We start from the raw sequence: 14880 nt of genomic DNA, 5'->3' as shown, positions 1-14880 counted from the left end.
GGACAGCGAGTAATCAAGTAAAAGGGTTCTTTATTTAGTATGTCCAGTAGGTAGGACAGCGAGTAATCAAGTAAAAGGGTTCTTTATTTAGTATGTCCAGTAGGTAGGACAGCGAGTAATCAAGTAAAAGGGTTCTTTATTTAGTATGTCCAGTAGGTAGGACAGCGAGTAATCAAGTAAAAGGGTTCTTTATTTAGTATTTCCAGTAGGTAGGACAGCGCGTAATCAAGTAAAAGGGTTCTTTATTTAGTATGTCCAGTAGGTAGGACAGTGAGTAATCAAGTAAAAGGGTTCTTTATTTAGTATTTCCAGTAGGTAGGACAGCGAGTAATCAAGTAAAAGGGTTCTTTATTTAGTATGTCCAGTAGGTAGGACAGTGAGTAATCAAGTAAAAGGGTTCTTTATTTAGTATGTCCAGTAGGTAGGACAGCGAGTAATCAAGTAAAAGGGTTCTTTATTTAGTATGTCCAGTAGGTAGGACAGCGAGTAATCAAGTAAAAGGGTTCTTTATTTAGTAGTCCAGTAGGTAGGACAGTGAGTAATCAAGTAAAAGGGTTCTTTATTTAGTATGTCCAGTAGGTAGGACAGCGAGTAATCAAGTAAAAGGGTTCTTTATTTAGTATGTCCAGTGAGTAGAAAAAGAAAGAGACAAATTTAAATACCGGCAAGTTACGAACTATTCACATTTATTTAACATCTGACAATCTGCGCTCCATGCAAGAACTTCTGTGTGCTTATAATATTATTCGTTGAAAACTGAAAGAACATTTATCAATGGCACAAAAGTGTGATCATAAGAGGTCAGATCTTGATTGAATAAGAATAGCGTTGTGATCCGGTTCCGGTTCCCATGCAGACTCGTATAGTTTAGCCGGATCAGTATGACCATTTTCTGTGCCCTCACTGATCCGAAATCCCGGGTAGGAAGAATGATAATCCGATTCAAACAGAGCAAATTTCACTACAATCTCCAAGTGAAACTGACCCAAAATGAGTCAGTGTCTGATCGAATAGCACTCATCACACTGCGGATCGTATTTGACTCAGTTCAACAGTAGATATCAGTTCATCATCTACTTGAGTTAGGCTAAATGCAGTAGGGCCTACTCTGTGTGGACCCGCATTCATGCTACCCGTGTATGATTAGAGTTGCTATCAGTCCACTATCACTTGCTTCCGATTGGCCTATGTACCATCATTTTAAAATATCTTACTATTATTATTACCATTAATCTTATTGAAAATTGTATTGTTTCTATTAAAATAAAGCTGAATATACATTTGATCCAGATCATGGTTGCCAACAACACAAGTGACTATACTAAAACAATATTTATTAATAAATTAATAAATTTATGCAAACACTTACTTGTCTGTATGATGTAAAAAATAAAATATAAATCAGTAATTGAAAAAAGCTCTTGTCGTTAAATCCCCTTCAGCAAACCGATAATTTACGTCTATATTATAGAATCTATTTTTGCAAATTTTTTATAATATTATCGCTAAAATGGTTTTCAATTAATGATAGAATGGTGTCAACAGTGAAGGTGGCAACAGTCATTACAGGTGTTTACATAGTTATGGGCATGTGCGGTACAAATCTCAATAACCTATTAAGCACAGTTCCCGCTACCGACCCCAGTCTCACCATTAATGGAAAAGTGGTTGCGGCGGTAAAGGCCTATAGAATGAAGTTTATTCGAACGGCTAAATAAAAAGGTTTAAAAGATACTCGTTATGAAATCATGATGGGAGAGCTAGACATGGGAGGGTATCATTTCTCTGGTGAAACAACCGTTTATTAGGCAATTTTGTTTTATTTGGAGAATTTTGTATTGCATACAGTGAAACTCTTCAAGACACCTGTTTTGTCACACATAATCAACGATCCCTTTATTCTCTGGTATGTGTTCTATACTGGCCCAACTTCCAGCAATTATACTGCATCTGATGGGCTAAAAAGCCCCTTGTTTTCTAACTTCAGCAAGATCTGGTTCTAGTCCAATCAGTTCTTCGTTTACCTTTCCCCAATCACAGTGTACGTTTTTCTTTGTCAGCTGCCGTGGTTAATTATAAGACGTACATTATGGGATCTCAACAACGTTTGATATTCCGAAGTTCAAACTAAATCTACGCATCATTTACCCATTTCACAAAATGCAGAGATAGCTCTATACACAACAGATGGTGATGTACAAGTATTATTCTGACCATAACGCTTAAGTATGGGGCTCCAAAGGTGCCACGATAAATTAACTCCACACGTTTACTCTCTGGTTATAATATGTTGCTATGTCACTTCTGGAGCTCCGTGCACCGGAATGCTATAATTAATGCACAATGTTACTTCACTCTAACAGTTTATTTATGTATGTACAAAGTTTTCTACTTGCGAGCTATAACTTACAATGGCCAAGTTGAAGGTATCACTAAGTATACATGCGTTTTTAATACAGATATAATATTGGTATTGATATTAGATATCTTTTTGGATAATTATTATTTGAACGGTTTGAATACAATACAAGCTTTTTCGTAGACAACATAATTATAATTTAATTTGTATAGATTGTCTTCATAAATCTTTTGGTTATTATCGTATCACAAAGACGCTGTAATATTTACAACAGGTACTTATTAAATTATTAATGGTATCGCTATAGCGTAATATATAGTATCGGTGTGGGTGGGGGGGGGGGGAGTAACGGACGCAGCGCAACCTCGCTACCATGGGCAGCCCACCGTACATCGATCCCCTCTCATAACTCAGCGAACAAGGCATGTCTAAGAAGACGTCTGGAAAATAAAAATGGCGCTGCGATATCAATCAGCACTGGGAGCGAGGTTGGCACTGGCAGCGAGCTGCAACACGTCTGTTACCTAGACGTCTGCTGTGATATGTGCGCGATAAGGCTAGCTCGAGACCAAAAGCTGTTGATTGCGCTGGTGGTGGACATTCATTAAAACAAAAGCTGTTTTGTACTTTTTATTATAAAATATGCTTACACTAACAACCTATACATGATTGTTTAGTTAAAGGCTATTTCTTATAAAGTCACGACTCAAGGCATTTTCGAAACTTAAGCTTCGTCATAGGCTCTGGCTTGAACCTTATCCACCATTCTGTGATTTGTGAAGTCCGTTTATTACCACCTCAAGTTTGGTTTTTCGAAAATGCCTTTTAATTTTTGTTTAATCTGAGTTGGCTTCTTTTAATTAATGTGTGTTAAATTTGCAAAAATCATCACAAAACAATAAAGTTGAAACAGTTTTGGGAATGTAGTTCTCGGTCATATAATTATACTTTTTTGTTATGAGGAAAACTGGGTGCTATTTGAACACCAACAAGATACAAGATAGTTTTTAAGATAGTTGCTTGTAGTATTTACGCCTCTGACAATAAGGATAACTCATCTAAGTTTGAATACTCATAATTATAAATAATTATTTCAAAATAAAGGAATAAGTGTTTATATAGATAATGCATTCTGTGCCAATGTTTTGATAATCAATATAAATAGAAAAATACAGCTGAAATCTTCGTCAAGTAACAATCAATATCTGAATTATATTTTATGCTATAATATCCTCAATAATAGTATCATCGAAAACCTTTCTTACAGTTGAATTACTCTTAAAATTAAACTAGTTTTGATGTTGTTAATTATTTAAGTTGGAGACATGCTAGAGTTATGCATTACAACAAATGCGACATAAAGGCAGGCTGTCTGACATCGAAGCTATTCTTTGCAGTAAGGCAGGCTGTCTGACATCGAAGCTATTCTTTGCAGTATTTTAAGATTATTATTTACACTCCTGTTTTTTAGTTTTCATAAAATTTCATATTAACAGAAAATAGCGTATGAAAATAAAACAGAAAAGCCCAGACGAACTTAAATCTATTATCTTGGAAATGAAATAACTTTCCATCGAGGGATTTTGTTTTATTTATTTTTAATAATTTGTTTTTAAATTAAGGCCACACTATGAACAAAATACCTCAACCGTTCCCATTAAAATGTTTCAATTTTCGGTGTTCTTTATCTAAATATAGAAATGGGTAAACAACAATAACATTGATGCAAAATGAGTAACTTACTAAAATTTAAATCGAGCAGCTGGATTGAGAAAATGTTTACACACTTTTCTTCTCTTTACCAAAACCAATGAAAGGACATGGTATAATTACCATGTAGAATTGCAAATTATTTTCGGCATTGTAAAGATTTTTTCCGAAATAAATCATATTATATCGCTGCGCATCGGTTTTGTAAGGAATATTTGAAGTGATTTGAGGAAACATAACTTGAGGTGAGTGAATGTGGATAAAATAAACATCGTAACACACTATTCACAATCAACAACAACAATGGAGACATAAAATAGACTGATGGGTAAATTAAGGTGAAGAAGAAGGCGTGTCTTTTCGTGATGTATGGTGACTTTATTTTACTCAAAGACGTTTTACTTGTTCTTAAAACTCTAGGAAACACCTCGTTGTATAAAGAAATTAACAAATTCGTTACAAATTATAATAAAAATGCGGTATGTTTGAATTCTCTTGAAGTTTCCCATGATGAGTGAGGATTTCATTTCATCTCACCAATGGGTCTTGCAAAGTGGCATAAATAAAAGTTTCATTTCACTTTCTGTACAATAAATATCTGTAAATGAACATGGCTGAAGATTGTGTATTTCGAGACCGCATAACTGTTTCACTTAGAGCTTGAACATGCCGGTTGGCATGAGCAGAATTGAGTCAAAACAGATAATAAATGTTAACAAAAAAAGTCTGTTTGACCCTTAGTCCATAAAGTATTAAAACTTTTGCTTCAGTCAGTTGGTATTTTACTTTAACCTTTTAAAAAAATCAATTCCAATATCAAGGTGTTTTTAGTCCAATTCGCCCCTTAAATCCAGATCTTTGTTGAAAATTCCAAGCTCTTTCAGTAACTCGTCTGAAACTTTTCCTGCAAAAAAAACAAATCAAATAAATAACCGTTTAACTATCAATAAAAAAAAAAGCGTATTGTCTTGCAAAGAAGTATTCAATTTATAGAAAAGAGTTTGCTTAATATTATTATTAGCAAAGGGTCAATCGCAGATTTTTGCACACAACTTACAAAGATGGTTTTGTTTGGAAATTTCCTTTAAAATTTGGTTGCTTTCAATTTTATATTTTGTAAACAATGAGTCAAACGAGTAGTTTTAATCCTAAGAGAATAAACTAGGTGTTTGAAAACAGTGACAACAAATTAGTAGTTTTCCTCACTATTTTTCTGATGACCGATTGAGCTTAAACTTTCACAGGTTTGTTTCTGCGTGTTGGGTCACATCAATCGTTGTTACTGGTCCTATAATACATGTTGTCAACGTGAATTCAATTGGTTATAAAGCCTCATGTATTTTCTGTATTTTTCAAGCGTGATTATGAAATCCTCAGTATGTTTGTTGGTTCAATTTTGCTTTTTCTCTGAAGCAATCTTTGGAAAAAAAGTTGATATAGATCAGAGATACAGATCAGATACAAAGTTGATATAGATCAGATACATATATACTAAGCGTCCTGAATTAAGACTATAGTTACCTTCATCAAGAAGCAATACAAGGTCCTTCCATGCAGAATTGTCATCAGCGGCATCAACCATCTCGTCATCAAGGTCATCTTTAGACTCCTCCTCAGCCGTTGCAATTGCCTCAACATCTGTTAGTCAAGTAAGAAACGAATTAACATACATGATACATCACCTTAATTGTATTATAACCTCAATGGAAATTGGATTTCCGATCGATACGTTCAACTTGAACCTTTCTTTCAGGGGGGGGGGGCAACTACCTTGAAGTGCTTGTTCAAAATCATCTTGTTCCTCCGGTTCGATCTCCTCCAGCTCTTTCTCAAGTTCCTCTTCGGCTTCTTTAGCATCTTCTCCATCCAATACGTCTCCCGTCTCCTGCTCTTCTATGGTTTGGAGCACCTCAGCAACGGGTCGACCTTCCTTGTCTACTACCACCTCTTCCTTGACGTGTCTATTTCCACCGGGAAGTGGTTCGTCTTCTTCATCTTCAAAGGTTTGGTAGCCGTCTCCAATAGGCATGGACGGGTAGAGGTTGGAGAAATCTTGTCCCATTTCTTGCATCATTTCTTCTGAGATTTCTCCTTCGTTCCAGAAGCTTTCCGGGAGAAGCTGTGAGAGGATGTCTGAATTTGGGAGCATCGACAAAACACAAACAATTAGTTATTTTTAATGTTCTTCACTCTTTGCACCGAAACAAATGCTTTTGTTGTTGTTGATGTTGTTTTTACATGGATGGGGCAACATTTTCAGAGAAACATTCAGAACAATTATGTTTAGACCCTCCTATTTTATTTTCCGTGACCATAATTATGAGAATATCTTGTCTTTAAAGTGGTGTTCTTGAATGAATTGGAATGTTTTTTCTTTTTTTTTTTTTTTTTTTTTTTGGGGGGGGGGGGAATTTTCCATTTTTCGAATAGTTAGCTCTATTCTTATAAATTTGAAGGAATTCTTTTTTAAAGAATCCGCTTTTTCTGGGTGTGGAAGGGGTGGGTTGGTCAAACTGCATTTTGCAGTCGACCCTGTTAATAGCCTGTGAAGCTTTTCTTTAAACCTTGGTTATAAAATCTCACCTATAATTCTTTCGCCTCTGTCTGTTGACATCTCACCATTTTCAATTTGGTCGGCAACAATGTTAGCAATCTCGGACAGTGCAATAGTCTCTGTAAATAAACAATGACACTGATATATTAAAGAAACATTGCATGATTGTCTTCTATAGTGATTTACGGTTTTTCGCTATTTTCTTCTGATTACTAAATTTTTGTCAGATGTTTTTTTATTTAATGTATTTGCGCATTACTGTCGGCATATATCTTACACCTCCAAATATAAAACATACAAGCACAGACAATTATTTCACAATTGTTTTATCATTATTATCTCGGTGTCATGCCTCAGTCAAATTGTTCCCACATTTGTTTAAAGCTGTTTTTTGTCATTTGCTTATTTGTATCTAAGTTGTTTCTTTCTCTCATTGTATATATTTTTTCTTGTTATGCGCTTAAAGGCTTTTCGCATTAGGCGCTTTACAAAGTAATGTCTTTATTATTTTTATGAAACTGTCTTACCTTCGGAGTAGGGTTTCTGGAACATCTCATAGTCCACAGACTCAGGATATGTCTCCTCGTATGGCATGGGATAGTCCATGTAGTCTTGAGGGTTGTACGGGGCAGGTCGGTTCAAAATCTCCTCAACCTGTATACAAAAGATAGACACGTTTGAGTAACACATCAAACGGTCAACCCCCCATGAGGTTGTGGAGGACTTTTGACAATTTTGTTACACTAGAAAACTCTATCACAAAAATCAGGTATTTATTATTTCATTACATCAACCGCCCAAACGCCATTAACAATTAATATAGGAAACGTGAATGTTCAGTTTTAAATATTGGGGACGGAAACTTCATTGGGGAAAACCCACGCACGCAATATGCAAAGCTCAATGTCTGAGTTGGGATTCGAACCGGGGTCCACAGCGGAGAAAGAAACAGGCAGAAACCACCGAGCCAACCTAATGCCCATAACAAGAGCCGCTAGAAGCAAAGTAATGTTGGAACCAGCCACACACTATAATCATTTACATGGTAATTTTGGATGGTAACCTGTTTCTGTCTATAAGCAACACAGTTCTGTGCTAAGGAAGTAAGTAAACTTGACTCACATAATCTGGATCCACGGGGTTCTGAAGACCCATGGGGTTACCGAAGAGTTCTTGGTCTTGAAGCATCAATAGTTCTTCCAGCTCTTGAGAGACTGCCTCCTTGACGAAGAACGCGTATTCCTCACTGATCTGCAAAGGGCCAAATTATAGATGACTGAAGTGATGAGAATGCATCAATAAAAGAAAATTATTTTGTGTGTAATTTTAGTTGCGATTTTTAGAAGTGATCGTTATGTCAGTAAAAAATGGGGAGAAAAAGCCACACTCACAAATCTCTGTTCAAGGAGCATGCCAACTGCCTTCAAGAAACCCGTGACGTCATCGGACTCCATGATGAATAGCGCCACCTGTGCGGGATCACTAAGTTCTCGTAGGAGTTCCCTGGCTTCTTGTTCGTCGAGACGGTAATCATCGAAGTTATCGTCGAATAAACCTGGCCAAGGAAAAAAAGAAAACGTGACAATTTCGATAAGAAGTCAGATTTTCAATTGTATTTTACTTTTCTCTCCCAAGCAACATCGACGAGTAAATCTGACGCGGCAATGACAGGGGAGCCTTCTGTGAGTTGTGCACACGCCAAGGGTGTGAGATCCTTGAATTGTGAGTTATTGTTCCAAACTGTAGCCCTGATTCTAACGTCCTCGTCTCCTCGGCCCCACCCCAACCCAAAACCAACAACATTCACACAAAAAACAAGCTGATCTGGTTATGCACCAAGTTTGAAATATTACTAACCAAAATAAATAGTAGTTTCCGTCACTATTATTCCCGTGATTCTGATTAACGGTTTAGCTAAATAATAAATATTCCCGTACCTGCAGCGTAGGACACTTCATTATTTTCATTGATGACGTCACTTCCGTCATCAACCTCTATATCTCTGTAGTCGACGATTTCTTTGTTGGGCGTGACTACCTCCTCCTTTTCCTCTTCCGATGAAACCCCTGATCCTTCTACTTCCTCTGGTGACTCTTTCGCAATAGCGCCCTCTGTACGAGCAAAACATCAAATGCCAATACAATGTTATTACGCGGGAAAATATGAATGTGTGATTGCCGCCAGAAAGTCTTTGCAATCTGAAAGAAGATAATAGCATGAGTTTAAAGCTTATACATGAATACAGGTTAGGTTGTGTTTCTGCTCTTTCGATATATGTGAACCTTTAAGACTTGATCTTCTTTGGTTTATGTGGTATATCTCGAAATGCGAAAGCCGATTTCCATTTTCTCAGTTTGACCTAAAAAGTATATTGTTTACCAAATGAGGTTGCTATCGGGACAAAAAGAGAGATTCAGCATATTTCCCCTACATTTTAGTTCGTTAATGTCGTATGCAATTAAAGGATGTATCCATTGCAGTGAACACAATCAGTCTAGACGTGTGGAAAAGCCTCGTCTCCAGCCGTCTCCTTGTCTTTTTGTCATTGATAATGAGTCCCTTGCTTCTTCTGACTGCATTCCGCTTTTCCCTTTTGACTTCTAGCCACATGAATGCTTATATTAAATTAGAGGCCCTATACTTCTCTCTCTCTCTGTGTTGTGTTGTCATCAATGCCTTTGAGAAAGTCTCCTCTTGTTGGGTCGAAATAGCCATTGCCATTCTATTAACTTCTATAAATTTTGTACAATTTCATTCTTATGTCACATTGTTATAAAAAAGTGATATTTCACTTGGTTATGCTTGAGGAATGTTGTATACCTTTTGTTTCTTGAGACGTTTTCTCCTCTTCGACATCTTCGATTTGAACAGGATATTTGCTCTCAACACCCAACGTTTCTGTCTCCTGCAAGGGAAGAGTCAAAAACCGTTACAATCAGAGGTGTCAACATACGACACTCAACCATGTAAAAGAATACGGGTCCTTCCTACGTGTTTGCCGCCCTTTTCCCGTAACTTGTTTATCGCCAATTTTCACTGCTGCTGCCGTCTGCTTGCGGTCGGGGATTGAGCAATGCCTCGAAACTAAAGGTCACTCACAGGGGGCGATTGCATCAAGGGATGAACATGTTTCACTCCCTCAAATTTCATTACACTTTCATCTCTTGAATTTATTGAAAGCTTGTTTTAAAAAAATGCTTCTATTTTGCTCTCTCTTTTGTTATAAAAAAAAATGTTGTAAGTTTTGGGGAATATTTTCATATAGAGTTGACTGAGGAACAGTTATAAATCACAGATGATTCGTTGTTCAATTCAATTTCAACATTTGTTTTTCTGTTTTAATAACCAGTTTTATAGTAACTTTGTTTCTCTCTCTTGTGTGTCTTTGTTTTTCTCCCAAGGGAGCTCAGTGGGCGATGTTGACATTCTGGCTGAAAACTGCAGTTCACTGAATTTGCAAAATCAATTTGTTTTTAAACCCATGATTCCATGTTGTATGACAGTAAAATGTTGCCCCTCTCCTCTTCCTGGCGACAAACACAAAACTGTCCACGACTGATAAGAAGTATTGGTTGACATCAGACAAAATTAACATTCAGCTATTTGTGTGGATACCAAAGTGCGTACATACAGCATCGTACAAAACAACCTGACATTGATTAATCTATGTGCCTGTTATCGCTATATCAACCAGACGCGAGTTGTGTTCTAAATCGACAGTCGTGGGTTGACGTCCGGCGATGGCTAGAATCATGATGATGATGATGAACAATTTAAATTTATGGAGGAGTTCTTTCGTCTGTTTTCTTCTCTTTTCCTAAAGTAATTAATCAGCACAACAAACTATTGGAACGTGAAACAGTATCCACATTATATGAGGAGTGGGTGGTCGTGGTGTGGTTAACAATAGTGAGGGACTTGTTTTACAACCGCTCACATTATTTATTTCTCAAAAGAAATCTGATAATTTTCGATTTCTTTTGAGAAGGGAAACAATTCCTCTTGCTTGATTTCTTCTTTGCGGGGGAGGATTTGGAGGCAAATCCAATGCATTGGGTATGATGCCATCTTGGGGGGGGGGGGAGATGTCTCGGTTAAATCTTGAAGGGGTTATAAAATATTGCCTTTCAAGAATTGTCCGCAGGAAGAAGATAATAACAAAATAATACAGAGAAGAAACAAACCAAGCAGGAAATAATACAGAGACGAAACAAACCAAGCAGGAAATTAGAGAAAGGGGCAAAAATCGTACATATTGTGTTGGCCTACATGTTTCTGACCATGTAATATTTTAGTGATATCTCATTAATGTGCCTATAATCTGCCTAAGAATACTTGATTGATTGATTGAAGCATTTTAAATAAGTTTCATTTCACTTGTTGCTTTTTCGTTCAAAGTGTTCTTTATAATGAAGCCATAAATCTCTGTGTCGGCGTAGTGAATAAAAATCCCTCATATCAAGTAATATATAGAGGGAGTTTTTTTTTCCTCCGGTGTGCAAATGTTTCTTTTTTTTTTAATAACAAAAGGTACACCTATAATTAGAACCATGCATATCGTGGCTTCCTTTATTCGCCAGATAGGCCTATATTCTAACGGGGAAAAAATGTGGACATTATGAAAAGGAAAAATAGATGCAGTGATAAGTAGTGACCCGTTTCTTCGAGGACGCTTCTTTAAGACTCTTCCCATGAGGTATTCGTGCTTGCTTGGCAGGAAGACACGGAGGGGGGGGGGCACGTTTCCCTTTCGCCTTCGCTTGAAGAACAATACACGGGCTATTAGGCATGGACTCGACTTTGCATTGGACTGATTAAATGTATAGTTTAACATTATGTGATTTGGTCTCAGATTTTTTTATTTTTTGAAAATTAGAGATGAATTTGACAAACTAAAAACATAACAAACATTAACTTTCAGACGTCGACGAGTTGAACAAGCTCCCGTAAAGATGACGTCATGGTTTGTCTACTGTGCTCCATGAAGTACTAGAAAAATTTGATCTACATTTGCGACATTTGAGCAGAGAGACACAATGGTTTCCCATTCTTCTTCAAAGTGGTAAACAACTGTGACGTCATCAGCTCCAATTGTGTCTGTTTGTTGTTGTTGATGTTTTTCTCGGCTGGTCGTTATAAAACCATCATGGTTTCATCATGTTTTAATTGGATCCAATATTGTGCAATGTCATAAACCTTTCTGTAAGATAGTGAAGTAAATGTAGCTTTCAGAGAGCTAATTTATTTTCACCGAACAAAGAAACTTCATTATTTCAAATCCCAACGTTCTAATCCTTCTAGATGGAGCCAGTTTTCCGTGACCTTGGATTGCTGCGTAACAGTGAGCCTGTATTCCTATTGAGACTTTAGAACGCTAGGTGGCAGCAGAGTAGTTCTGAGCATGCGCACACTACCAAGAACAATGGCCGAATCTGGTAAGTCTGCTAGCGCCCAAAATTGTGGCCTATCCTTTCCAATAATTATGTTAATTTTATTCTCTTTTTTGTTGTCTCTGTGAACAACCTCCTACAGAATTTGAAAACAAAGTTAATGGCCTGACGGTTCGACCCTATATTAGAGCCTTCCTCGAAGGATAGAAAGTCTTTCTCAAGTATCCTTCGAGAGAGAGTCTGGGGTCAAAACGTCAGGCCGTTATCTTTTCTTTTTATTTATACCATATAGTTGGTAAGTTGTTTCCAACAGCTATAAACTTTATTTTCCCATATAATTTGTAAACGGAATTCCTTGTGGATGATCCGTTTTAGATTTTAAAATTCCCATGATGTAATCCTTTTCATTTCATTGTCTTTGGTCTCCCTCCAATCATAAAGAAGCACGATGTGATTCGAAAGGAACGAAATATGATAAATAGAGGAGTTCTGTGTAAATACCACATATATTATCTTTTTAAGGGTAGAATTGTTCAGTTATAAATCTAGAGAACAAACAATGATAGCGCCTTGCTGATATTCTTATTCCTCCCACGTAGATTATACTTAGTCTTCTTTCAGGTTTATTTTAAGGAATCTGTTTGTTCATGGGTCTCCGATCTACATTTAGATGAAAACATTTCCATGGAGGATTAGTGTACTCAGTGAAACTACTGATTTGAACTAGTTTTGTTTTTCATCAGTTGGCAATTCTGAACTCTGGTATCCGTTCGTAAACATGGATTGATTTGATGTTCTTTCGAAATAAACCGCAACATTTTTTTTAGAAAGTATACACCGTTTATTTTATATTTTAGATGTGAGCCTTACATTGACCCAAACAATTTCTGACCCTAATATACTTTCTGACCCTAATATACTTTCTGACCCTAATATACTTTCTGACCCTAATATACTTTCTAGCATGACATTTGATCTACTCTTGACAAACAAAGCGTGGTACAATATAAACCATGTTGCATTAATAATTAATGTTTAACCTCAAAATAGTGCGGGGACTTAATCCATCCTCCCAACAAAACATACATCATTGTGTTTATCTATCTCTCAAAAGGTATTAAAAAAAGCGATTTTAAGTTGTAGATGCAAGCAGAAGCTGATTTAAGAGCCCTTCTAGAAATCAATAATTCAGCTCTGCTCATTTTGTCGTGGGTGCTTAGTTAAGCACATTGGATATGTTTGCCAACGTAACAATCCTCCCACGCGACACCATCACGTCGTCATAAAAGACAGTGGCAATACAAGTAATTACTTTGTGCAATTTATTCAGCACCCGGAAACACTAACACCGTCACACGTACTTGTAAACATGGACAGTGATAGTTTCAAGTGCTCAAAAGGGCAGTTTTTAAGCGCAGTCGCTAGGCTTGTACAAGAGGTGCACAATGGTGATTCACTAAGCATACTTCCGAAACCTCAAATTATGACATTAAAACTATTGGCGTTTTCAATCAAAACATTCCAGATTTAAAACGATTAGGGGGGGGGGGGGGGTGTCCCCTTAGCTACGCCACTATATAGGCTTCGTCATTGTCAGCTTTATTTTATCACAATAATATGAAATAAATAACATATTTTTTGTCGCATATTAAAATTGGGTTCTAAATTTATTAATTGATTACCAATTAATAGAATTGTCGGAAATTAATTCCTTCCATTTCGTTGGAAAACTTTGACCATAGCATTTAGCGGGAAAAATCGTTTGAATCAGTTTTGATATAGGCCTATTATGTATATATCGGTTCCTAGTGTATTATTAATGTGTTTTTTTGTTTACGTTGGGGGGTACGTCAACAACAATAGATTCTGCTCAAAATGCCTCATATTATTATTTTATCACTATACAAAAGTAGTTATTTTATTTTGTTTCCGAATAGTTTATAAGTGGCAACAGCCATCGAGTCTGCTTTCACCGCAACGTGTCCCAATTATGTTCTATATTTAGCAAATTCTGGCCGCTACCGATCAGTAAGGTTACAGGAGGAAAAAAGGCCATCGAGCATTGACTCGGGTATCTCGGTAATTCGTGTCTGTTTTCTTCTTCTGTTTCCTTCTTTTTTTTCTCGCTGTGTTTGAGTTGGATTTGTGTGCTGGTTGTTTTGATCATATCGTGTGTAAAATGTTAAAGGAATATCTGTCTTATATGAAATTGAATTTAAAGACCTACTTGAACGAAAACGGCCATCAAATCCAAGCCCCAAATCCACACAGCAAAACCATTGCACACATATCATCAGCTTAATCCCTCCATTCGTCTCCCAATAAACTTAGCATTGAGAATTATATCCTGCATTATTCAAGTCTTACGATAGCCCTTCAACAACAACCTTTCCACGAAACCCTGATTTTTTTCAATTATTTTGTGGTTGACCTACATCGTCTGCGTGGGATTCTAATATCGAGCGTTAAAAAAATAGTAGCCTCAAAACTAATATTTAGAAAATATTGCATAAGTATGTTTACCCTTCTGAAATGTAAAATTAAAGCTGTTTTCACCATGGTGGTTGAGTTATTCAAACCTCGTCGTGTAATGTTACGCAGAGTTCCAGAGAATGTATTGTTTTGAGGAGAACAACAAACATTACAACCTCGTCCCCTTTAATAAGTCCAATATTGCGATCGAGCCATTAGCAGAATGTACATCGATATTCACGGGTGATAGGGTGGGCATTTTGATTACTTACTCGATGTTTTGGATGATGAAATAAGGGTTATTTACCTTACTGCCTTTGGTCTAGATACATAATATTAACCACTAGGGGGCTGGGATACCGAATCTTGGTATAAACCTACTGCGTCTGGATTGA

At 36.7% G+C, this 14880-nt stretch overlaps 1 protein-coding gene across 1 annotated transcript in view; it reads right to left on the bottom strand.

Moving 5' to 3' along the window:
• Positions 1-669: 669 nt before the first annotated feature.
• LOC117287803 overlaps positions 670-14880 on the bottom strand; it is a 47645-nt gene continuing 33434 nt past the window's right edge. The window contains exons 3-11 of the mRNA XM_033768322.1: positions 9444-9528; positions 8561-8734; positions 8015-8178; positions 7746-7874; positions 7151-7277; positions 6653-6742; positions 5840-6202; positions 5591-5707; positions 670-4973 (exon numbers count right to left, since the gene is read on the bottom strand). Of these exons, the coding sequence (XP_033624213.1) occupies positions 4897-4973; positions 5591-5707; positions 5840-6202; positions 6653-6742; positions 7151-7277; positions 7746-7874; positions 8015-8178; positions 8561-8734; positions 9444-9528 (1326 nt within the window). The 3' untranslated portion in view covers positions 670-4896. The remainder of the gene's footprint in view (positions 4974-5590; positions 5708-5839; positions 6203-6652; positions 6743-7150; positions 7278-7745; positions 7875-8014; positions 8179-8560; positions 8735-9443; positions 9529-14880) is intronic.

This window comes from Asterias rubens, chromosome 3 (genome assembly GCF_902459465.1).
Source record: "Asterias rubens chromosome 3, eAstRub1.3, whole genome shotgun sequence".
Lineage (NCBI taxonomy): Eukaryota > Metazoa > Echinodermata > Asteroidea > Forcipulatida > Asteriidae > Asterias > Asterias rubens.
This window is presented reverse-complemented; position numbering and strand designations above follow the sequence as displayed.